At 43.2% G+C, this 25,386-nt stretch overlaps 2 protein-coding genes across 2 annotated transcripts in view; both read left to right on the top strand.

The window, feature by feature from the left end:
- Positions 1–741: 741 nt before the first annotated feature.
- On the top strand, positions 742–3,257 carry LOC307244346 (GRIP and coiled-coil domain-containing protein 2-like; the record flags this gene model as incomplete). The annotated part of the gene is made up of 4 exons (XM_080019496.1): positions 742–877; positions 1,151–1,213; positions 1,354–1,438; positions 3,160–3,257. Exons 1-4 carry the CDS (start codon positions 872–874, stop codon positions 3,255–3,257), a joined length of 252 nt encoding a protein of 83 aa, XP_079875622.1. The 5' UTR covers positions 742–871.
- An 852-nt stretch (positions 3,258–4,109) lies between these two features.
- gcc2 (GRIP and coiled-coil domain containing 2) overlaps positions 4,110–25,386 on the top strand; it is a 55,025-nt gene continuing 33,748 nt past the window's right edge. The window contains exons 1-9 of the mRNA XM_080018544.1: positions 4,110–4,602; positions 5,734–7,709; positions 7,916–7,982; positions 8,217–8,317; positions 8,764–8,862; positions 9,538–9,657; positions 14,546–14,710; positions 16,652–16,756; positions 19,085–19,247. Of these exons, the coding sequence (XP_079874670.1) occupies positions 4,131–4,602; positions 5,734–7,709; positions 7,916–7,982; positions 8,217–8,317; positions 8,764–8,862; positions 9,538–9,657; positions 14,546–14,710; positions 16,652–16,756; positions 19,085–19,247 (3,268 nt within the window). The 5' untranslated portion in view covers positions 4,110–4,130. The remainder of the gene's footprint in view (positions 4,603–5,733; positions 7,710–7,915; positions 7,983–8,216; positions 8,318–8,763; positions 8,863–9,537; positions 9,658–14,545; positions 14,711–16,651; positions 16,757–19,084; positions 19,248–25,386) is intronic.

Genomic DNA, 25,386 nt, shown 5'->3' with positions numbered 1-25,386 from the left:
GGTCAGAAAGGGGGTCACACGCGGGAATTGACAGTGTAAATTACGTGATACTGTGCGCAGGTCATTATTATTTATATTTTATTATATTCTTGATTACTGTAAAAAGAACAACAACGAATACAAGCAGAATTTAGAGTGTTTTTGGCTGCTGCTCCGTGCACTGCCGTCTCTCTCTCTCTCTCCTTCTCAACTCCTCCCCTCCCCTGGTCACTCCGTTTCCTCTCATTGACTGTCGCTCGTTGCATCATTCTTGACTCGATCCCGACACGACCAGATATTAAACATGCTTGATATCTCGCCGACAATATAGTTTCTTGTTATTACTATAATTATTATACATTATACTTTTCCCCCTCATCGTTGCTATATTTTTTTGGAAAAGGTGTGGAATACTCATTTGAGCTCAGTTCATTGCATTTCATGTTTCAAAATATTTAAACCACAGAGTTGCCTCTCACGATTTCACAGTGCCAAGGTACATTATATATATGAACTTCAAAAAGAAGTGTGGACTAGGCTTTACTGACTACTACACTGTCAAAAATAACTCAAATAAATTGCTGCAACTGAGGTGCCACTATTATGGTGGCCATTTGAAAACAACTGTATTATCTAGGTCAGCCCCCTTCCTCACGCTGGTCTGCAGCTCGCAGCCGGACCATTCTCGAAATATTTGAGGAAACGCGGTGACGTCACACGCGGTGACGAATGCGGAAGTTCGCCATCGCATTAGTTCCTGAACGAAAACAGTGGGGATGGTTTGCCATTAACTCACATAAAATAAAAGCTGGCTAGATTTGAATAGATACGCTTACCTTTTCCTATTTCTTGACGTACCCGACGACTTAGAGGCGGCGCTTGATTGATCAAGATGGAGGTAAATGTCATCGTCTTAGTTCTATAGCTCGTCTAGTGACCATCTGATATTTAATATAATTCCGCGTTAACGTGACGACCATATTAGCCACAGCCAGCTAAGGATTCCACCTGATACAGTTTAAAGGCGTAGTGCAATATGGCACCTTGTGGATCACTGCTGAATAATTTATTCTATGCCTGTGATCTGGTGAACGTTTGAAATTTCCAAACTATCCCTTTAAGTAGCCAATTTGTCACTTAGTATGTCGTTTCACCCCTGTTGTTTCCAAAGGACCCGAGTGGCAGTGGGACAGATTCTGTTGTCTCACCCCCGGCTAATGCTCCGAAATCAAAGGTACATGCAAACATATATAAAACTAATTTTGCAGTTTACTTTGTAGTTTGCGGGCTAACTCACAATTGGGGTTATTCAATTATTAGATGATGTGCATTGGTATAAAATGTTTTTCGTCTTTTTCTGGTATAACTTGTCAGTTGGATACACTGTCCAAAGATGACCTCATCAAGTTTGCAAAGAAGCAGATGGCAGCCATGCAGAAAATGAAGTCCAAATGTGCAGGTAGCTGTACTTTCCTTATTTGCACAGTGTTTGTTTATCTACACCGATCAGTCACAACATTAAAACCACTGACAGGTGATAAGATTACTAATCTCATTACGGTGGCACCTGTCAAGGGGTGGGATATATGATGCATCACGTGAACAGTCTGTTCTTGAAGTTTATGTGTTTGAAGCAGGAAAAATGGGCGACTTTGACAAGTGTCATTGTGATGGCTAGACGACTGGGTCAGAGCAACTCCAGAATGGCAGGTATTGTGGGGTGTGCCTGGTATGCAGTGGTTAGCACCTACCAAAAGTGGTCCAAGGAAGGACAACCGGTGAACCGCCGACAGGGTCATAGGTGCGCATGGGCTCATTGATACACGTGGGGATAGAAGTCTAGCACGTCTGGTCTGATCCCACAGAAGAGCTACTGTAGCACAAACTGCTGAAAAGTTAAGGCTGGCTATGATAGAAAGGTGTCAGAACACACAATGCATCGCTGATTGCTGTGTATGGGGCTGCGTTGCCACAGACCGGTCAGAGTGCTGGTCTGATGAACCCCATTTTCTGGGGTTCATCAGACCCACAGGACACCTTCAGAGGTCTTGTGTAGTCCATGGATTGATGGGTCAGAACTGTTTTGGCGCCACGAGGGGGTGCTACACAATATAAGTGGTGGTTAGACTTGGGCCGATTTACGATTAAATCGTCTATCGATGATCTACTCCATTGATCGCGATTGACATTGATGACAGATGGGGGTTTTTTTGGGTGGGGGGGGTTACAGAATTGAAATGGTGTAAGTGCAGTTTACCGTGTTCTGAAACTGGAGCGGGGAGAGAGAGGAGAGAGGGGGCGGAGGGCAGAGGGCCCCCCTCTCCGCTCAGAGCTGTCCAGTAGCCATTGGTGATCGGGTCTCATTTTCCCTTGACAGTCCCGTACAGAGACTTTTAGGGGCAGGTGCGAGAAAAGAAAAAAGAAAAGCACATGGACCCCCAGCTCCCCCCTGCAGGTGCTCGGACACCCCCCGCATGTACCTGCCGCTCTATATACAAATCTTGTGATTATAATATAGCAATATATAATATGATCTCATAGAGAAAGATTTTGATTTCTTTTGTTTCCTTAGTTTCTTACATGTATGGAAAATTTAAAATGTAAACCTAATTCAGAGAATGGAACAGAGTTTCTCCTCCAGACAGCGGCGCGCACCGGCTCCCGTGCCTGTCTTTTTATTTTAGATGTATTAATTAATTAATTTTTCCTACATGTATGAAACAACATTTTTAAACACAACTGAGTTAAGGGACTGTCCAAATCTTTACTCCGTACTGTTCCAAAAAAAACCCCAATGTGTCCCCACTGTCGGGACGCACTTTTTCCCGTTGCCTTCCGTTGCTATGGGGCTTCATTTTGTAAAAAATTGATGTTTTCGTGTAAATACTTAACTTGTTAATAATAATCCTGCACTTCTGGAATGGGGACACCGCATTTGCCACATTACATTACGTTCTATGCACACACGAACCCCACAGCACGCTTGCGCGTGCCCCCGATGAAATCATATATCACCCCCGAGCGATCGGCGATTGGAATTTTGCACGACTGCCCAAGCCTAGTCGTGGTTTTAATGTTGTGGTTGATCGGTGTACATCTCAAATCCGTCTGTCTGTCGGCAAGCGTGAGTGTATGTATGCATGCTGTGACGCTGCTTCTCTAATACCACTTTTGTTTTAGATCTAGAGAAAAACATTGAAGCCTTCCAATGGAGGTCTAAAAACAGCACCAGCAATTCAGATGACTCCACGTTAATACAGGTCTGTCTGCTGAGGTAGTGGGCATGCTGCTTTTCATTGTAAATGTTCTTTAGTCAACATTATTGTCACACAGATCGTGTTTTTGTGTGTGTGACAGGAGTTGACTGAAAGAATGGACACATTACTGCTGGAAAAGGCAGAGTGTCAACAAAGCCTGTTATTGTCTCGCAAAGATCTTGAGTGGACAAAGCATCAGGCAAAGGTGAGATGGCGTGCATCAACCCAATGATTAATTGTATTCCTTACACCCCAATATCTATATGTCTTATATCATATATACATATTCCATAAACTAACACTTGACTGTTTACGTTCTGTTTTCTGTTTTACGAGTATCTAATGTGATCATTGTGTGATGGACAAAAATGTCTCTTTTTTTTCTCTCTGTCCACTTCCATTGCTTACTCAAAACACCCCTAAGACCATATTATGAAGCAGCTCAAAATTAACCATGCAAGTATATTAAAAATGACACTGTAGTCCAATGTAGGCTATCAATTATTAAAGAAGGGAGTATTATTCAAGGTTTCTTTTTGAAACTGTAAACAAAGCAAGCTAGGTAGCTGGAAGCTACTTCAAAGTAGTCTATTTCTTGATAATTGAAATGCTACATCCATAACTGATAGCCTAAAGCTTACATTGATAGCCTACATGTCACAATGGTACTCAATGGAACTCATGGTAAAATGTAGGTTACTGGTAAAATATTATTCAAATATTCAGTATGATCCGTTCAACACTTCCGTATCATTTTACGTTTAACTTTAAGAGCCTTACAGACTTCTTTGGTGAATCTTGAAATGCTCTTTGTCTCGATTATTCTAAATTCTTGAAATGTTCTGTTTTCATGAGCAGAATGATCTGGCTGCCTTACGAGAAGAGCTTGACAGCATGAAAGAGGACCACCACAGACATATCGAGATCTTAAAGAACAGCATGGAGGAATCAAACGTCAAACGTCAAGAGGAAGTGGACCGCCTTCAGAAACTACTGATGGAGCGAGTGCAGAGTGACGCGTATGAAGAGTGCAAACAGGAGAGGGGGGACCATGTGGCGCTTTGTGCCGCAAGAGAGTGTGTAGAAGAAGTGCATCAGAGCAAACTTGAGGACCAACTTCAGAACCTTCAAGCAGAACTGCGCTCAGTCCAGGAGAAAAGCTCAAAGAAGTTCTCTGAACTCCAGGAAGGCCACCAGAGGGAGCTGACGCTAGCGCAGCAAGAGGTTGAGAACCTAAGGGAGGAGCTAGCCCAAAGGAGCTTACGGCATGAGGTGGAGTTGAGGGCTCTGGAGGATGACTGCGAGATGGAGAGGGAACGTCTACTCCTCCTCCATGATGAGCTGACTGAGCAGTTGGCTCTTAAAGGTATGTAAGGGTTCATGCACTCTAAAGCAGGGTACACACTACAAGATAGTAAAGTCGATTTTGTGCCCGATTTCCCCCCCTTCCGACAATCATGAGCGAACTCCAGATTTTTTTTGATGGTTCTAAAGATTATCATGACAGATTATTTTGTGGTGTGAGGTATGTTAGAAGTGTTCTTACTTCCCCGATCTGCTCGTTAGTCCATCCTGGCGGCACCAATCGCAAGTTTTAAACGTGCAATATTTACAATCCGATATCCTGTAGTGCGGACGGAACCCCGACGACACTGTCTGTGGATTGTCACGTGGGAAAGGCCGATAGCCAGTTGTGAGACTGAAACGGAGGAAGTCATAAATAAAACAGCAGCCATGGCAGAAAATGCAAACACTGTGAAGCATAAAGTAATGTGTACAGTCCATGTTCTTGCAATCTCTGTGACTTCACCAATTGCTTTTTCCTTTTGGCCCCGTGTGGGCCAGGCTTAAGACAGTCCTAAGGAGAGGAAATTTGTACGAAACGGGTTATCATAATGCAACAGAACCACGTTTATCCAAACTTAATTGTCAACTAAGCCATCTTTTTATTTTCATTCTCGCAAGTATGCCGGTCAGTTCCTTGGCAATGGCAGAAATAATGGCAAAAAAAATAAATCTATTAACGTAACGTTCCCTATTATTTCACCCGACACAACTTTCACATGCTTACTACAGTTCAAGTTATGGTTGGAGATATGTATTTTATATTTATAGATCCAAATGGGAGTATCTAGTGTCAGATGTTCTGTTATTCTGTTTCTTTATGACAAAGTTTGTCGTTGATAGCTCTATATGCGACCTTACCAGGACTCTTTATTAGATGGAAGGCAAAGTCAATGCAAACAGTTAAAAGTTTAAAAGTGGTAATTTTGATTAAATGTATTTGTTTTTGTGTTGGTCAACTAAACATTATAGTCTCTTCAAGAGCAGCCATTCTCACGGAGGTTCCCATATATTAGGTTTACTTTATTATGTCCACCTATCTTTAACGGTAACAATTGTTTATCTATGTGTTGTGTTAAGGGGTTCAACAAAGCTAAATGTTTTGTTTTTTTTGTACAGCATACCCTATAATGACTCCATTTTGTGTTATTAGACAGCTACCTGCAAGATGTACAAGAGGAGGATGAGGAATCTGTGCGAGGGTCAGGCATTGCCAGGATGCTGGAGCTCTCCGGCTGCAGCCAGGGTGCCTCGAGTCATGGTAAAGGGGATGGGACAGAGGCCAGTCAGCTGAGAGCTGCCCTGGAGGACCTCCAAGCCCAGAACACCATGCTGCAGGATGAGCTGACTTTGTTAAGCAATGTAAAGAGTGAGCTTGAGGCAGAGCAGGAAAGAGCAAAGGAGGAGTTTCAAGCTGAGAAAGAGGAGCTGGAGTTTAAAATCGATGAGCTGCAAATGACGAAGGAGAACGGGACTGTTGAACCCCTCCAGGTCTCAGCCATGATGAATGTTGATCCTGTGCAAATCCTTGACCATAGCAGAAGTGAAAGTCAGAGGGAATTTCAGCCAAGGGCAGCAGCCGACAATAAAGAATGTCCTTTGCAATCTTGCTCTGAATTAGTGCAGTTGGCCTCTAATCCTGAAAATTACAAAAGCCTCTTAAGTCCGGAAAATCCTTCAAAACATAACCAAGAAACACGAGAACTTGAGGGGCTGAGGGCACAGTTGGAAGCCCTGACTATCGAGAGAGACTCTGTGCTGACTGAGTACTTCCACACAAGGGATATCCTGCTAAGATTGGAGACAGAATTAGGCCAGAGTACCACTGACTTTGTCCATCAGCATAAGGCCATGAAGGAGCAGGGAGCCAAGACCATAAAGGACCTCCAAGACAAAATTGAAGAGCTCAGCCAGGAGAAGAGTAGACTGGTGGAGTTTGTTAAGGAAATTACAGAGGAGAAAACCACCCTGAAGAAAACTATACAGAATTTTGAGCTACAGCTTGGGCAATCCCTTTATAAAAAACACACCAACCTAGATCCCCAAGCCTCTGTTAACGAACAAATGTGGTTGGCATGTGAGCTGAAAGAGTCGGTGAAGGAGCTAACTAAGCAGAACGAGCAGATCCTCTGCCAACTCCATATGAAGGAAATAGCAGCCCATGAGTTGAATGAGATTTTTGACAACCTGACTGCAGAGCGAGACAGGCTGCATTCTTTACTCAAGATGCAAGAGGACCAGATGGACACATTTAACGCTGAAAGAGCAAAAGATATTCAGAGGCTACAGGATGAGAAAGCGAATGAAGTTGGAAGGGTGAGTCGGGATATGGAGAGACTGAAGGTGGAGAAGGATACTGAAATAGAACAAGTCAGAGAGGAGAAGGAGCAAGTTGAACTCAGCCTGAAAGAGGAGATCAGGAAAGGAGAAGAGATGGTGTCATCTTTTGAGCTGACTGTCAGAAGCCTCTCTCTGGATCGGGACAATCTCCAGGATAAACTTAAGGAATTGTCCTCTGTTCTTTCACAAGCACAAGAAGAGGGAAAATTTTTGGGCTCCAAGCAGGCAACTCTGCAGTTGGAGCAGACAGCTAATGAGAAACATAATCTAGAAGCCAGGCTTCATTCCTTCACAAAGGAAGCGGAGCAGAGCCGAAACACAATAAGAAATCTGGAGGAAAGCCGCGCAGAAGACCTCAAGAACTCTACTGAAAATGTTCTGGAGTTTCAAACTCGCATCAAGGAGCTAAAAGGGGACCAAAGCCTGTTAATGGGCAGGTACCAAGAAGCCCAGTGGGAAAGTGGGATTGAGGAGTCCAATAAGGAACTCCAGGCTCGCATTGAGGACCTGAAGAAGGAGAAGGATATGTTAAGGTGCAACCTGGAGGAGGTTGTGAGGGACACAGAGGCACTGCAGAAAGATCTGGAGGACATGAAGTCTGCCAATGAAAGGATGAGGGGAGAGAACCAGAAACTCTTTGTCCAGATTTCAATGCAAGAAGATGAGGATAAAGGCATCTGTGACACAGAGAAACACAATATTGAAGAAGAGAGAAGACAATTAGAACATCAACTGGCAGAGAGGGACTCACTGTTAGCTACACTGAGCAGCGAAATTGCTGCCCTGCAGGTTTGTGCAGTTCATAATTGAATGGTTTTAGCCAGGCGACAGATTTTTGTTCTCTTTATTTGACAATTAAAATAAAGTACTTGGCAGCAGTTTTGTTTAAACCATTGAACAACATTAAACCACCAGAGTTTTTCTCTGTCTGGATTTGCTGACTGAATTATTTTTCTTGCTCCCATTTGATTATTTTCTCCCACTCGCTCTCTCAGGAAATCAAGGAAAGGGGATTTGCTTCCTCTGAGGAAAATCTAGCCAGTCAGTTAACTGAGAAAATTGGTATGGGCTTGGCTTAATCACTTGTTTGTTTGTCATTGTGAGAGAGTAGTTGTGTGAATTTTACTAAAGGCATTGGCCTAATGGAAGGATCCCTTTATCCTGAACTAAATTCTTTATTTTATACATTTTACAATTGACATAGTCCCTCTTGGTCAAATCTGATTGTCAAAACAAATTATTTTAGTCCACTTTTTTCACTGTTTATAATAACTTTTTTTTTTTTTTTACCCACAGCCATGCTAGAGAAAAACAGCAAAGAGAGCGGAGAGAGAATGAATAAAATCAAGGCTGTTGCTGTTAAAGCCAAAAAGGAACTGGATGCTAGTAAGAAAGAGGTATGGTCAGGCTCAGATGAGAGCACCAAAAGTTCAAAATGTCATTCTCTTGTAAAAGGGAACTTCAAGCTAGCACATCGACTCACTGTGAAATAAACAGACTTCCTTCAATCCTTCCTTCCTTCCACTTTCTTCCTCTATGCAAGTGAGGATCTACAGCCATTTGATGACTAGTCTGTATGGCAACATTTCCACCACAAAACTCAATTTTTGGCACAAGCAAGTAGTCTTGTTCAATGTATTACACATGGTATGGCTAATACATGATAATAAATTACTAAATTCAGGGGCGAAATCAGCAAGTGAATTTGACTGGAAATGGCCTTTAACAAATGTTTGAAAGTGATGCCAGAGGTTCTACATTTTTCTCTTATCTTCTCCAAGGGCTCTCCTCTGTAACTGCATGTCTAACATATGCAGTGCTTTTCTTAAATGGTCTGTTCTAGGCTGCCAGCCTTAAAGAGGAAGTGGAATCATTGAAGGTTGAGCAGGATAGAGTGAGCAGCTCCATGAAAGATGTTATCCATGCTGCTGAGAGCTACAAGGTATGAGATATCGGCCCCCGTCCTCTGACCCCTGGCTCCTTTTTAAAGCCTTAGGGAAGTTTTGTAGAACATTTGACTGCATATTGTAGATAAGATCGGTATATAGGATTTGTGTAGTGGGGTAATGCTGGCAAAAGTATGCAATGTGAGTTCAAGTGTTGGAGCTACCTGTTTCGGCCTTTTGCTAAATATTCCTCATGTTACACCCCGTGGTTAAATTTGAGGTCTTATTTTCCTCATACCGTGCCCACCATCTGTAGACATGTTTTTGCACACCTGCTGTGAGATGTCAGCTCTTTCTTCAAATTGTTATCCAACTAGTATTTTGTCTTTTTGGGTATATAGATATATGGGTCAGATGAGTATATATCTGTATACTATATAAGTGCCCAAATGTGCACATATATACAGATTTTCCATGCGTTGCTATCATGCCAGCATCAAGTGCCTGTGCTCTCATAAAAAGCCAACTTCGACGAAACTCATTGTGTTCTATCTATAAGAGTTTTCAGATCGCTGTGAGGCGCAACGTTTTCCTGTGTCGAGGTATTTTGTGAGCCTAAAAAGGTGTGTGTGTGTGTGTGTGTGTGTGTGTGTGTGTGTGTGTGTGTGTGTGTGTGTGTGTGTGTGTGTGTGTGTGTGTGTGTGTGTGTGTGTGTGTGTGTGTGTGTGTAGAACTTGCAGATAGATTACGACAGGCTGGCGGAGCAACTGGATAAGGAGAGGGAGACTGTGGAGGCTGGAGAGCGACAGATTGCCGAGCTCACAAAGCGTCACAGAGCTCTTGTCTCTCAGGTAGCACACCCTCCCCATACGCCGACACAGACACACACACACACACACACACACACACACATACTCTTCTCTTTACAGTGTACCCTGGCAGCTGCTGTTTTTTTCCCCCTCAATTGACTTTCATAGTACTCTGTTGCCGTTTGATTTACAGATATCCATTTATCACGTGACATACTAACCAAGTCTCGCCTTGATAGCCAGACGCCCACAAAACGCCCTGTTGGACACGATTGGGCGAGCTCGGGAGAGGCTCTGTTTTCGTATAGGCACACTACTATCCATCTGTTGACATGCGTAGTAATACCTCTGCCACAGAGATGGATCTTAATATGCGTCCCTGGTCTCCTGGGCTGGAGGGGAGGAGGGTGGGGGTGGCTAGACGGGATGCTATAGTGTTTGCAGAACCTGGTTTTATATTTGCTGACAGCCGACAGCTGTGTGTATGATTTGTTGTTCCTTGAAGAGAGGCCCCCACGAGAGCCGTCAGATGTTATCCGATGAGTTTAAAGTGTGTTGCCCAGACTTATGTGCCCAGTATGTGCGCGCAGGTTGGCTTTGTTTGCACGCACGATAACATTTTATTTTTGAGTATGGTTTTCACAAGATTTCAACAGTCAAAATCAGTCAAAATCTTTGAATTTGCTGCTGTAGGGCCTGAATTTCCTTCTGGGGAATTGATAAAGTTCTTATCTTAATTGCTCTGTCACCACCAATGGGTCAAAGCCGGACATTTTTAACCGTTTTAGCCTGGAATTGTGACCTTTTTTCTTCTTGATTCTTCGGGTGATAATAGTGTCAATGTATCAATAGTGCCCCATCAAATCTTAACCTGATTTGAGTAAGCGCATGTGTCTTTACTGGTAGTTTCTAATGTTATTTTGTCTACACAAAAATAGAACTCTATTAAAATAGAGCACGTACAAGGTAGTAATTTCATTAATTTCATAGATGCATAGTTCAGGGAAGGAAGTGTGGCATTAATTGTTTGCACTTACACATAGACCAGCCAAATGAGCCGGCGGGACCCCAAAGCCCACCCACGCCCCGCGCAAGGGCGAGGCCTGACCAACCATAGCCGACCAGACGCCCCACCCAGCTGCGAGTCCAGAGCGCTCAACCATGTAGCAGAGTGTGCTCTGCACGGGGCACCCGGATGTTAGCGACCCGCCCCCCCAGAAAACCCCAGTGCTCAATGTGTGCTGTTGGCAATTGCAGTTAAAATTGTGGGGTGTTGTGGTACGAGTCCTTCAAGCGAGTCAAACCTGAATCACTCGCACCCCTCCTGCCCCGCAGACCCTGGTCTGGTGGAGTGTTGTTCTGAGTAGGATTGGTGTGAGAATGTATGTGTTCTAAGCTAATATGAGTGCGATCAAAATTTCAAAACGGACAAGAAGCATGCTGGGGCAGGAGCGTGACAGGCAAGATGGCAGCCGCGCGCCACATCCACATAGCTTGCACCCCACCCATCCCCTAGGCCTATTGTGTGGTGTATGTACTGAGTTTTAAGTTTTGGCACTGGGAGAGATAGGCGAAGCGCAACCAGCGCAATCAATGTGGGGGGCGCAAGCAGGCCGGGGACGTGGACCTCCCCCCCGGACCCAACCGCGCCCGACCGTCACCCACCCAACCGCAGAGCCCCGACGAGACCAGGAGAAGCCCCACATACCTCAAAACACCACGACATTGCCCCGACTAAGGAAGACTCAAGTATTAAATGATGGAGTTATGTCATTGATAAAAGTCGCCCATATATCAGTGAATCAACCTTGTTTTTGGATATTGCCAATAGTTTTTCCATTGAGATGTATTCTATTAATATATGTAACCATTGGGATGTGGTGGGATTATCTCTGTTTTTCCAATTGAGTAATATTGTTTTTTTGGCAATTGTTAAAGCGATCAAAATGGGTTGGTGGTGTTAATGTGGTGGGTCAACTGAGGGGAGGTCACCGAGGAGACATATAATTGGGGAGACTGGAATGCTGCAACCAGAAGGGTTGATAGCTTCTTGGTGATGTTGGTCCAGAATGCTAGGATAGGTGGGCAGAGCCAGAAGGCATGAAAGTAGTCATCTCTGGTATTAAGGGAACAGTGAGTGCAAACGTCTTTATCCACATAAACCCATTTTGAACCTTTTGTGTTCCGTGGTATGAGCTCAGTGCAGAATCTTATATTGGATGAGTTGCATTTTGGAGTTGCGGGTCACCAGCTGTTTTTTATAAAAGTTAGTATATTCTGGAAAAGGGATTTTTCTGAAATTAATTATGAGTGAGATGTTCAATCATTGGAGGTGGTTGTAGGATGTTGTTCGTCAATTTGATTTTAACTTTTAGAGACTGCTGTAGTTGAAGGAATTGAAGGAAGCCGTGGCCACTGATATTATACCTGGGTCAAGGTTGGGAAGGATATAAACAAATTGTTTTCAAAAATGTGTTCCAGATGAGTAATTCCTTGTCTTTACAAGACCTGAAGATTATTGGTCTGTATTTAACCAGAAAATCTGGGTTGTGCCAGGGTTTTTAAAGCAATTATGTTTCCTTATTAATTCTGCAAGGAATGGGAGATCAGATATTGATAACTCCTGACATTCTCTTTGTTCAATGTCTCTCCATCCATGGCCCAGTTGTTGCTCTGGTTGTAACCATTTCATTATGAATTGAAGGTAGTAGTACCTGAAGTTTGGGGCTGCTAGGCCTCCACAGTTTTTATTTTTCTGTAGTGTTGCTAGTTTAATTCTCGGTTTCTTGTATTTCCAATAAAAATGTATTCATTATTGAGTCTAGAGTATTAAACCAATGCACTGTTGGTTGCACTGGGGTCATTGACAATATATAGTTGCTTTTTGGTAGTATATTCATTTTCACTGCTCCTATCCTAACAATTTGTGAGATAGGTAGGTTTTTCCATCGAATTAGGTCTTCTTCAATGAATTTGAGCAATGGAGTAAAGTTAAGGGTAAACAAATCTGACAGATTGGTGGAGATATCAATACCAAGGTACAGTGGGGCAAAAGTAGTTAGTCAGCCACCAATTGTGCAAGTTCTCCCACTTAAAAAGATGAGAGAGGCCTGTTATTTTCATCACAGGTAAACCTCAACTATGAGAGACAAAATGAGAAAAGAAATCCAGAAAATCACATTGTCTGATTTTTAAAGAATTTATTTGCAAATTATGGTGGAAAAAAAGTATTTGGTCAATAGCAAAAGTTCATCTCAATACTTGTTTGCAATGACAGAGATCAAAGTTTTCTGTAAGTCTTCACAAGGTTTTCACACACTGTTGCTGGTATTTTGGCCCATTCCTCCATGCAGATCTCCTCTAGAGCAGTGATGTTTTGTGGCTGTCGCTGGGCAACACAGACTTTCAACTCCCTCCAAAGATTTTCTATGGGGTTGAGATCTGGAGACTGGCTAGGCCACTCCAGGACCTTGAAATGCTTCTAACGAAGCCACTCCTTTGTTGCCTGGGCGGTGCGTTTGGGATCATTGTCATGCTGAAAGACCCTGCCACGTTTCATCTTCAATGCCTTTGCTGATGGAAGGAGGTTTTCACTCAAAATCTCACGATACATGGCCCCATTCATTCTTTCCTTTACACGGATCAGTCGTTCTGGTCCCTTTGCAGAAAAACAGCCCCAAAGCATGATGTTTCCACCTCCATGCTTCACAGTAGGTATGGTGTTCTTTGGATGCAACTCAGCTTTCTTTCTCCTCCAAACACGACAAGTTGAGTTTTTACCAAAAAGTTCTATTTTGGTTTCATCTGACCATATGACATTCTCCCAATCCTCTTCTGGATCATCCAAATGCTCTCTAGCAAACTTCAGACGGGCCTGGACATGCACTGGCTTCAGCAGGGGGACACGTCTGGCACTGCAGGATTTGAGTCCCTGGCGGCGTAGTGTGTTACTGATGGTAGCCTTTGTTACTTTGGTCCCAGCTCTCTGCAGGTCATTCACTAGGTCCCCCCGTGTGGTTCTGGGATGTTTGCTCACTGTTCTTGTGATCATTTTGACCCCACGGGTGCGATCTTGCGTGGAGCCCTAGATCGAAGGAGATTATCAGTGGTCTTGTATGTCTTCCATTTTCTAATAATTTCTCCCACAGAAATTATTAGAAAATGGAAGATTTCTTTACAGCAAGCTGCTTACCTATTGCAGATTCAGTCTTCCCAGCCTGGTGCAGGTCTACAATTTTGTTTCTGGTGTCCTTTGACAGCTCTTTGGTCTTGGCCATAGTGGAGTTTGGAGTGTGACTGTTTGAGGTTGTGGACAGGTGTCTTTTATACTGATAACGAGTTCAAAGAGGTGCCATTAATACAGGTAACGAGTGGAGGACAGAGGAGCCTCTTAAAGAAAAAGTTACAGGTCTGTGAAAGCCAGAAATCTTGCTTGTTTGTAGGTGACCAAATACTTATTTTACCGAGGAATTTACCAATTAATTCATTAAAAATCCTACAATGTGATTTCCTGGATTCTTTCCCCCCATTCTGTCTCTCATAGTCGAAGTGTACCTATGATGAAAATTACAGGCCTCTCTCATCTTTTTAAGTGGGAGAACTTGCACAATTGGTGGCTGACTAAATACTTTTTTGCCCCACTGTATCTAATGTGGCCCATTAGGATGCTTAGAGGAAGTTTCTGGGTTACAGCATTGCAACCCCCAGCCCCCCCCCCCCCCCCCCCCCCCCAGTATGACCGTGATTTTTGTCCAATTTATTGATTAGTCTGATAGCTGAGAATTTAGTCTCTTACTTGACACCTACTACAGTTTCCTAATGGAACCCAGGATCACGGATCAAGCAGCTGTGATTTTATTTTTGTATCAATTGGGTTCTCAAAATGTTTACTGTGTACCTGTTTTTTTTGTGTTCTGCCCCTTGAAATTAGTATGAGCTGCAGAGCATTGAGAAGGAGGATCTTCTGGCTGGCATGGAGACCATGAGGAACACGATAAAGCAACTTGACGGCCACAGCAAGGAAGCCGCCAGACACATCGACAGCCTGGAAAAAGACCTTCTCTCAGAGAGAATGATGAAGGAACAGAAGGACAAGGTAGTGAAATGCAGAAAGGTGAAGAGAGTGACTAGGTCTCTTCAGGTCGTCCCTGACTACGCTTCCTCAATCGAGTCCTGTGTGTGCTAGAGTGTCAAGATAGCTAGGTCAGCGAAAGAGTTCAATAACAGCATTTAGCTCACAGGGTTAGCTAGAGAAAATGACAGTATTTACAAGTATCAGGGTTCTTGGTACCAGGTCCTTGGAGTGCTTGATGTTGTCCTCAGAAATGTAAGGACCGGAATACCTTGAAAATGGCCCCTTTTGAGCTGAAGTGCTTGAAATGTCCTTGAAAAAAATGCGATCATTGAAAAAAAAAAAAAAAAAAAAAAAGATATTCCCCCTGGTTTTGTTATTCAAATCATAACATAATAAAACATTTCCAGAATCGCTTTTACGGCATAGATGATGCCAAGCAAATGTATATCAAGCATGGTTGGAAAAAGACACTTCTGCATATATGTACGACCGTATGTGTATGTATGTGACAAATAATCTCTTGAACTTGAAATTATAACAGATGACAATGAGATTGATAGATATATACAGTAGATACAGTGTTACCCACAGAATTAGAATCTTTTTGTGGTGGTAGCTGACAGGGAGGGGGGCGTTATTTGCTTTATTTAGAGGAGCAGGACACGCTATCTCTCCATTGTCTCCATTACACAGAACGGGGCATTTTGTGCCCCGTTCGCTCCCACAGAGGACACACGGTGGACCCAAAACATACTTGCATTTTTGATCAACGATATCATATTATTTTCAAGGATTTTAATGCATGATTGGAATGACAGATTTATTTTTAGATCAGGGCTATTTTAAATCCAGGGCTATTGGTCATAGGGGTGCACCGGATCACAAAACTCATGGTTCGATTGCATCCCAGTTTTGAGTATGGTTGAACGATTAAACAAATTCAAACCGACATCGCAATGTAATAGAACACAATTTTCAAATCGCAAAGGCTGCGGTTAAATTATTATTTTTTTTTTCAAATGTTGTTTTTAATGTTACACGATCCAAAGCAATCTTAATTGTGCCCTGATCGCTCCCTCTCCATGCCCCCCCTCAGGATGGTGTGCTAGGTGGCCGCCTATCTCGCATAAAGGAAGAGCCGGCCCTAGACAACCCTATTTGTTAGATTGTGTAATGTAAAAGAAAAAAAAAACTTTTTTATTAACCGAAACCTTTGCGATTTGAAAAATGCGACCTATCACATTGCAATGTCGGTTTGAACTTGGTTAATCGTTCAGCCTTGCCATAAACCAATCATTGGGCAGCTCTGCGTTGAGATTGAGGAAATTATTTCTTTAAAAAGTAACAGCAGCAGTAAAGCCGTATTTTACACACACACACACACACACACACACACAGAGAGACAGAGAGACAGAGAGAGAGAGAGAGAGGCTTATATAAATTATAGACATTCTTAATAAGATTATATTTTATGAATTGTATTAAATAAATAAAGATCACATTGAAAAAATCGATTCGATTTGTTTTACATGAAGTCCTTGAAAATAAAAAAAATTGTGCTTAAGAAAGTACTTGAAGTCCTTGTATTTCATTTTGTAGTGCCAGAATCAACCCTGATTTATATTGCTAGGTCAGCTAAGAAAAATGACTTTAGCATTTAGATAACTAGACAAAGTGTTATTATATATTTTTTAAGTAGTCTCCATACCCAGATCAACAAATTACCTAAGTATCCCACCAACATCTGTCTGATGTCGTGAACATCCATGTCTGAACAGTGGGTTCAAGGAAAGTGTGTGTGTGTGTGTGTGTGTGTGTGTGTGTGTGTGTGTGTGTGTGTGTGTGTGTGTGTGTGTGTGTGTGTGTGTGTGTGTGTGTGTGTGTGTGTGTGTGTGTGTGTGTGTGCGTGCGTGCGTGCGTGCGTGTGTGTGTCTCTGACTGACTGACTGACTGTCTCTGCAGGAATTGTCATCTATTACTAAGGAGCTGGAGGACCTGACTGCTCAGCTCTGCAAGCAGCAGCAGCAGTCTCAGCAAAATGTCCGGGAGCTCAATCAATTACGCAAGGTACACACAAGCACGCTTACCCTTACACAAAAAGCACACACACACGACCACAGACGAGTCACTCTCAAGACACATGAGCCTCTGAGGCATGGTTCAGTCAAGCGGTTACGCTCATCCATCTTCCAGGCTCGCCACAGCATGATGGCTGGCCTTTAGCTAAACCAGCACTATTTAGATGAGAGGAGAGAGAGCCATGCTGGCCTGGAGCACTGCACACTTTTTCTTTTCCATTAGCGACCAGTCAGACATTAACAGATATCTATAGATCACTGTATCGCCCGAGGATTCGCAAACCTTTTACTAGGACCGTATCCATGTAGCTCCTTGGTTCCCGTCGATCTGTTTGCAATGCGGTGTGCGGATCAGTGAGAACATGCAGGATGGAGTTTAAGTTATTGTCACATGATAGTTAATACCATTGAATGTGTTTGTCTCAGCAAAAGTTTGATGTATGTGACTAATAAACCTCTTGAATCTTGAATGTATTGTATTTTCTTTTTGTGATTTGTTGATTTTTTATTTTTATTTTTTTTAACGCTTCACACTGGGCATTATTCATGAACAGTGGGCTGCCAAGATTTGTGCGTAAATCCTGCATAGGTACGGTTTAGGCTAGAATTCAGGGATTCAGCAACATGTACGTACTCAAATTTGTTCTTACTTTACAATAAAATTTAGAACTGCCTCAGACCATTCGTACCCTGAGTCCTGGAATATGATATTTCGAACTTTAACTACATGTAAGCGGCATATTAAAACCACAATTAGTAAATAAGCAGTAAATATTCAAATATTACACAATATATAATATAAAAATAATAAATATTTACTACCATTAATAATCCCAACACCTATTATTTATCCTGTTTGCGCGTGTGTGTGTGTGTGTGTGTGTGTGTGTGTGTGTGTGTGTGTTTCTATATATTTAAGTCTAGGATCCTTAAATTTAATCTGTTGTAAGTCCAGTTGGTTAACTTTGCGCAAGCCTGCTATAAAGCAGTCATATTTATCTCCAGGCAGGTTTGAAAACTTTATTTCACTTTATGGATATATTTAAGGATATTCAGGGCTCCAGACCAACTTCTCACATTGGTGCAATTGGTGCGCCTAACTTTTTTATTAAGGTACACAAGCACATAATTTGGGTACATTTTAAGTGTTCCCTTTTTTGTCAGTTCCCATACACATTACTCATATCTTAACATATTATGTAAATTAAGGTAAAACCGGAATAAAGGTGCAGATAAATGTTTTTCTTTATTTAAATCGCAGCACACTCAACAAGAAATCGCAATAACCTAAATTGTTTAAAAAATTAACTTAAAAAGTGCTGATTTTTAAAGTGCTTGACAAACTTAAATAAATAAATCAAACTCTAATAACTCAAACAAAAGTTTGCGTTGCTCCCGGGTCCTTACAGAATATCCTCCTCAGACGGTGGTAGTGTGGCCTTCATGCCCTTTGCCCTTGGGTGAACCAGTTTGCCACACTCTCTCTTGCATCAAAGTCCTCCAAACTAGGCCCCTCAAGACAGGTCCGAATCAGGTCCTCCACTGTGTCTCCATGGAGAGATGTTCTAACATCAGACTTGATTCTCTTCTGCTTTCACATACAGCAGAAGACACTGGGAGTACCAGCATTATATGGATGAGGTGCAGGATGTTCTGAAAGAAACACATATTCAAACTCGGGATGTACTACGTATGATTTTTTTATTTTTTTTAAATATATATCTTTATTTAAGGAATTGTACATTATATACACATATACACACACAAACAAACATACTGGACTCACATAGACGCCCTACCTCCCCTGGGACCAAGAGCGCACTCAAAAGAGAAGAGCAATGAAATTAGGCAGAATATCACACATTCAAGGAGAGAGGAAAATAAATAAATGAATAAAATAATTTATTTTAAATGAATAAAATAATTTGTTCTTAAACACATGTGTTTAAGAACAAATGTGGCCAGTACGCATGTGTCATGAATCCGGTGCTGACTTTGCATATCCAGTGCACAAAGTAAGAACATTTCTACGCACATTTTCATGAACGAGGCCCTTCACTGTGCGTGAATACTGTTGGATACACTGATGTTTCAGTTTTTGACGTCAATATGTCTACAAAATGTAATGTGGTCGCACCTAGTCTTCACATGTTTGTTTCTTACTTTCTTGCAGGTATTAAATATTGGATAGTTTTCATGTATATCCTTTTATGTCTATGTCAATCAAATTTATGATGAAATGAGAGGTTTTATGTATTTTTGTTCAACACTACAACACTAAAAGGTTTTCTTATTTTTCATTTTCGCGTCTTTGCAGGAGGCACAACAGAGCAGTCTGCTGGACATGGAAATGGCGGACTATGAGCGACTGGTGAAAGAACTCAACAGTAAACTGTCCCAGTCAGAGTGGGCAGTTGGCGAGCTGAAAGCCCAAATATGTGCGCAGGAGCAGAGAGAAGGTGCCCTCGAGCATGAAATAGGTGCGGACGGATCGGCCTGTAACATAATTCTTATTTTTGATCCTCTTCATGGTATTGTGTCATCAGAATTTTACAATATTGTCAAATCACAAATAGTACTGAAGATCATATATTGCCTTGGCTATTACCTTAAGTTTAATCAAATATCATAATTGACTCCGGATATAGTTCCATTTTTTATTTATTTATTTATTTTTAACCTTTGCTGTCAGCATGCTGGGCATACAACACAGAGTATTTGTATGCCATTGCATCTAGCACAGAGTTAGTCTACAAGTGGAGTTGAAGTTCTCAACCTGCGATGCAACTCTTTATTAATTCTTAAAACATCAAGAACTGCTGCAATAACTCTGTCCTGTGTAAGAGAAAAATGCATATGATCAACTATTTTGAATGAGGACAAAGGCCTCTATGTGTAGAAGGGGGGGTTTAAAACATTGTCTCTGTCTTCCCAGGAGTTTATGTAAAGAGAAATGTTCTTTCTCTCTACAATGTCAATTCTAACATTAAAGAACCAGATCACATTTCATCCTGTTTACCTCGTATGGAGATGAAGAATAACCACAGGGGAGCTTGGAGGTGCATTGTAAAGGATTGTAATCCAAGTCTGCCAGGTGAAGTTTACAAGTTCCTGTGAATTCACTGTCTGAGAAGAGAACCGCAGAGAAGTCGCGCAGCAGGATGTTGGCTATTGCGGTTAAAATTGCAGGGTTGGGGGTGCGAGTCCTTCAGGCAAGTCAAGCTCGAATCACTCGCACCCCTCCTGCCCCGCAGACCCTGGTCTGGTGGGGTGTTGTTCTGAGTAGGATTGGTCTGCGAGTGTATGTGTTCTAAGCTAATATCAGTGGGATTAAAATTTCGAGACGAGAAGCACGCTGGGTCCCGCATCCCCACCGACATAGCTTGCACCCGTGTTGTGTATGTGCTGAGTATGAGTTTTGGCACTGGGAGAGATAGGCGAAGCATAACCAGATCGATGCAGGGGCGCAGCAGGCCATTGAGCAACCACGCAGACCTCCTACCCCCGGACCCGACTGTGCCCTAGCACGCCCACCTCCCCTACGTAGTGGCACCCAACCTACAGTGATCACCCATGGGCACAGAGCGGCCTGCCATGCGCCTCCGCCATGCTGGGCAGCTCCCCGCCCCCATCAGGCCCCTGGTCAGCCCCCAGCCTCCAAGCATGCGGTCCGCAGAACAGAGGGTGGCAGACGGCACCCCCACCTACAGCCCGACCCCACGGGCAGCTTGTCTGATGACAGGAGACCGCCCCCCACTGAAGGAGGTCACATGGTGAGCCCCGCGCTGAGCATACCCAGCCAGGTCCAGGACCCCGGTTGACAGGACCAGACAGAACGCCCAACAGGCCCCGGTATGACGGGCCACCGTCATACCGTCATTCCAATGATGGAATTACTGTATGTCAGTGATAAAAGTAGCCCATATTTTATTAAATGAATCAACATTGTTTTTGGATATTGCCAATAGTTTTTCCATTGAGATGTATTCTATTTATAACTGTAACCATTGGGATGTGGTGAAATTATGTCTTTTTCCAATTGAGTAATATTGTTTTCTTGGCAATTGTTAAGGTGATCAAAATGGATTGGTGGTGTTTAAGTGGTGGATCGACTGAAGAGAGGTCACCGAGGAGACATATAGATGGGGGGACTGGAATGATGCGACCCAGAAGGGTTGATAGCTTCTTGGTGATGTTGGTCCAAAACGCTAGGATAGGTGGGTAGAGCCAGAAGGCATGGAAGTAGTCATCTCTGCTATCTAGGGAACAGTGAGAGCAAATGTCTTCATCCACAAAACCCATTTTGAACATTTTGTGTTCCGTGATATGAGCTCTGTGCAGAATCTTATATTGGATAAGTTGCATTCTGGAATTGCGGGTCATAGAAAAGGTGTTGTTGCAAATAAGCTTCCACGGGTTGATTTAGGTGGAAACAGCAAGGTCTCTTTCCCATTCCATTGTAGGTAAAGATAAAGTGTCTGTTTCTTATAAAAGTTTGCATTATCTGGAAAAGGGGATTTTTTAAGTGACCGATGTGAGTGAGATGTTCAATCATTGGAGGTGATTGTAGGATGTTGTTCGTCAATTTGATTTTAACTTTTAGAGACTGCTGTAGTTGAAGGACCTGAAGGAAGCCATGGCCACCGATATTATACCTTTGGGTAAAGTTTAGGAAGGGTATAAGCAAATTGTTTTCAAAAATGTGTTCCAAATGAGCAATTCCTTGTCTTTTCCAAGACCTGAAGATTATTGGTCTGTTTTTAACCAGAAAATCTGCGCTGTGCCAGATTGGCCTGAATTTTTTTGGAGACCACTGAGTTTGAGGAATCTCCACCAGGCTGACAGTTGTTGCGATGAATGGATGAATGTTTTTTTTAAAGCAATTATGTTTCCTTATTGATTCAGTTAGCAATGGTAGATCAGATAATGATAACTCCTGACATTCTGTTTGTTCAATGACTCATCATATAGTTCAATGTAATGACTTCTAGAACGAGGATTTAGAACTCATGAGCAGATAATGTGATATCTGTGATAATGTGACATTATTGTGTTTACAAAATGTAATAGTACATAATTGGAAGATTTTTGTGTGTATTACATCTTACATGTGTATGACATTTTTATTTCCCCAGTCGTTACAAATGTGCTGTAAGTAGATTACAATATCCTTGTTTATCTGGCCTCTGTAGTCTCATGTTTATTGAGACCGTATGGCTTAAAAATAGTCAATATTACCTGTTCTAGGTTTTATTTGCTATACAGGTACTCCTCACTTAACAACCTACCCGTTTAATGACTGTTAGGACTTACAACCAGCTCTCCGCTTGCTGTTGTGGTTGTGGGTTGGGGTGTTGGGGGCGGCTGTTGGCCTTTTGTTTCTGCTGCGCGGCTTCTCTGCGGCGGGCGCCCCGGGTGCTGGGGGTGGTGGAGGGCCTGTATATCTGGTGGCCTGCTGGCATCGGCGGCAGGGGGGGATTAACATCGAGGTGCCCCGCGCTGAGCACACGCTGATACGTGTATGGGCACTTGGCACCCTTGCCGGGTGGGGCATCTGGTCGGCTGCAGTGGGGCGGGCCTCCCCCTTGCACAAGGCATTGGTGGGCATGTGAGTCCTGCCGGCTTGCCCGCGGGGCTCGGGCAGGGTGTCGGTCTGTCGCCATGGGGCTGGGATCTGGGCCTGTGGTCCGTGCCTTGTGCCCGCGGCCCGGGTTCTGTGCCTGCGGCTGCATTTTGTGCCTGCACCTGGGGCTTGGTTGTATGTGTGGGCCCCTGGGATGCGGGGTCTCCTCGTGCTCCCTGGGTAACTGGGTAATGCTCCTCAGGGCTGGGCGTGGGGGGGGGCTTCACGGCCCTCTGACTTCTCTGGGGGCCTGGGGGTCTTCTGTGGCAGGGTACTCAGGGCTTTCTTGCAGCCATAGGGTGTCTACAGGGCTGTGGAGTTCGGGGGCTTCGGGGCCCTTTCCGCTGCTTGAAGGCACCGTGACATAATACCAACCTTCTACACCAGTACCAATGGGGATAAGTCATGTAGACGCACCGGTGGACATCTTACACACACACACACACACACACACATACACACACACACACACACACACACACACACACACACACACACACACACACACACACACACACACACACAGATACGGTCCCATCACACAAGCCCACATCGCCACACCTGCTTCGAGTGCACCCCAGCACCCTCCTGGTTGCATTCCTCTCCTTTCCTTCCTCATTTACTCCCTACGACAGGAAGAGGCCACGTGACGAGTTGTAGTTCCAGTTTTCCTGGACCTAATTCACTGTTTTTCAATACAGAGGTACCTCGACTTACGACTGCAACTACTTACAACTAATCCAAGATACGAGTAGCGATAGTCGCGAAAATTTGTATCGACTTGCGACCGACTGCTCCAAGATACGACCGTGGAAATTTGCAGTTGGCGCGTCGGTGGCCAGTCAGAAGCCAGTCAGCAGTCAGTCAGCGGGCGACCTACATCGTGTGTGCACATAGTTCGTGGCTTATCAACATTTTTTCATATTTACTGTGTGCTGTGTATTTTGTTTATTTTCACCCTTAATGATTTCATAATTTATATGGGAAAAATCGCTTCGACATACGACTGTTTTAACCTACTGTTCTTATAGAACGAATTACAGTCGTAAGTCGAGGTACCACTGTACATGTTGTCGTCCAATGTTTATGTTTTTGTGTAAATGTTGTTTGTTTATATGTTTATTTGTCTCACCCGTGGTGATTCTCCCCCTCTTGGAGTAGTGATGTTTATAGACCCAAACATGATAAATAGTTCTCCAAAGAGGGGGGTTGGTGGGGAAAAAAAAAATAATTTAAATAGTCAATAATACCTATTTTAACTTAACAACCTACCTGTTTAAAGACTGTTTGGACTTACGACCAGCTCTCTGACCAGTCTGTATTGTGCGCTGCATACAATACCGGCGTCTCAGCGTCAAGCATCTCATCAAACATCATCCTTTATACACTATATACACTATTTACACTGTATACATCTCATCACCATTCTCAGTCTCGTTCCCGCAGTCTGTCAGTATTCAGACACTACCGTTTGCAATCACCACGCCCCCGTACCGTGAAATAACACGGGTCCTCGCTTATCAACCAATTTGCTTAACAACCTGGTCCTTGGAACAGAACTCGGTCGTTAAATGAGGAGTACCTTTACACTTAAAGGTATTTGGATTTGATAAAAATACGAATATGAGAGTAGAGTCAATCAGCTTACACATACACTACTGGTTAAATGTTTTAGAACACCTACATTTTAGCAGTTTTTATTTATATCTATGCAGTAAAGCATAGAACAAATAAACAATTGAAAATAAAAAAAAATCATGGAATCTTGTTGGGAAAGTTCTTCCCAAGGCTATTGCAGAAGTTCCCATGAATGAGTTGCACTTGTAGGTTGCTTTGCTTTTAACCTTCTGTCCAGTTCATCCCAAACTTGCTTAATAGGGTTTTAGTCTGGAGACTGTGATGGCCATTCCATGAATTGAGGCCTACTGTCTTGTTCTTTTCTTCTAAGGTAGTTCTGACATAGCCAGGAGGTATGTTTTGGGTCATTATCTGGCTGTAGGATGGACCCTTGACCAACTAGATGTAGACCGGAGGGTATTGCATTGTGCTGCAAAATGCTGTGATAGTCCTTTTGCTTCAGGGTGCAGGTCACTGTGCTTGTCGCGACTCTGGATCCAGCAAAAGAGCTCCAGACCATCACGCTTCCTCCTCCATGTTTGGCAGTTGGTGTCACACACTGAGGAATCATCCTTTGACCTACTCGACGGCATACAAAAACCCTGTGTGATGAACCAAAAATTTCAAATCGTTATTCATCTGACCATAAGACCTTCTTCCGGTCTTCAGTAGTTCACTGGCGGTGGTTCATGCTCTACAGACAGCTGCCTCAACCATGACCACAAACTTTGTTTGTTTTGTTTTTATTTTTCATGGGGCTTTTCCCATTTAATTGTAGCCTGCGTGTATTTATAATAATGAAAATACAGTGACAAGGGCTGAAGATATTGTGGAGCTCCGCAGCTCCAAACAAGCAAATAAAAACAGTGTGTTTTTATTGTATGTTATTTACTCCGTTTCCTGCTGCTGCGGAGCTCCTCAGTATTTGCTTCTGAAAAAATTCCCACCCGGCTTCTCACGGCCTGGTGGCAAATGCCCGTCCACGGCAACCTCTGGCATTGAAAAATAGCTAGAATATACAAAATGTACAAAACTGGAGAAAACGAAGGGTCGAAATGGACGGGAAAGGCTTGTAACCAAGTCTGTCCGCGGCCACCCTGAGCCCTTCCAAGCCGACCCAGAGCCTGGAAAAATGTAACAAAAATAGATTGTGTGTGTGTGTGTGTGTGTGTGTGTGTGTGTGTGTGTGTGTGTGTGTGTGTGTGTGTGTGTGTGTGTGTGTGTGTGTGTGTGTGTGTGTGTGTGTGTGTGTGTGTGTGTGTGTGTGTGTGTGTGTCGGGGCGACACTAGTGTGAATGCTGACAGACTGCAGGAAACGAGAATGGTGATGCGCGATAAGATGCTTGGGGGTGTTTGACCAGTAGTATATGTTTTAGAGA

This window comes from Zeus faber (assembly GCF_960531495.2).
Source record: "Zeus faber genome assembly, chromosome: 18".
Taxonomy (NCBI): Eukaryota; Metazoa; Chordata; class Actinopteri; order Zeiformes; family Zeidae; genus Zeus; species Zeus faber.
This window is presented reverse-complemented; position numbering and strand designations above follow the sequence as displayed.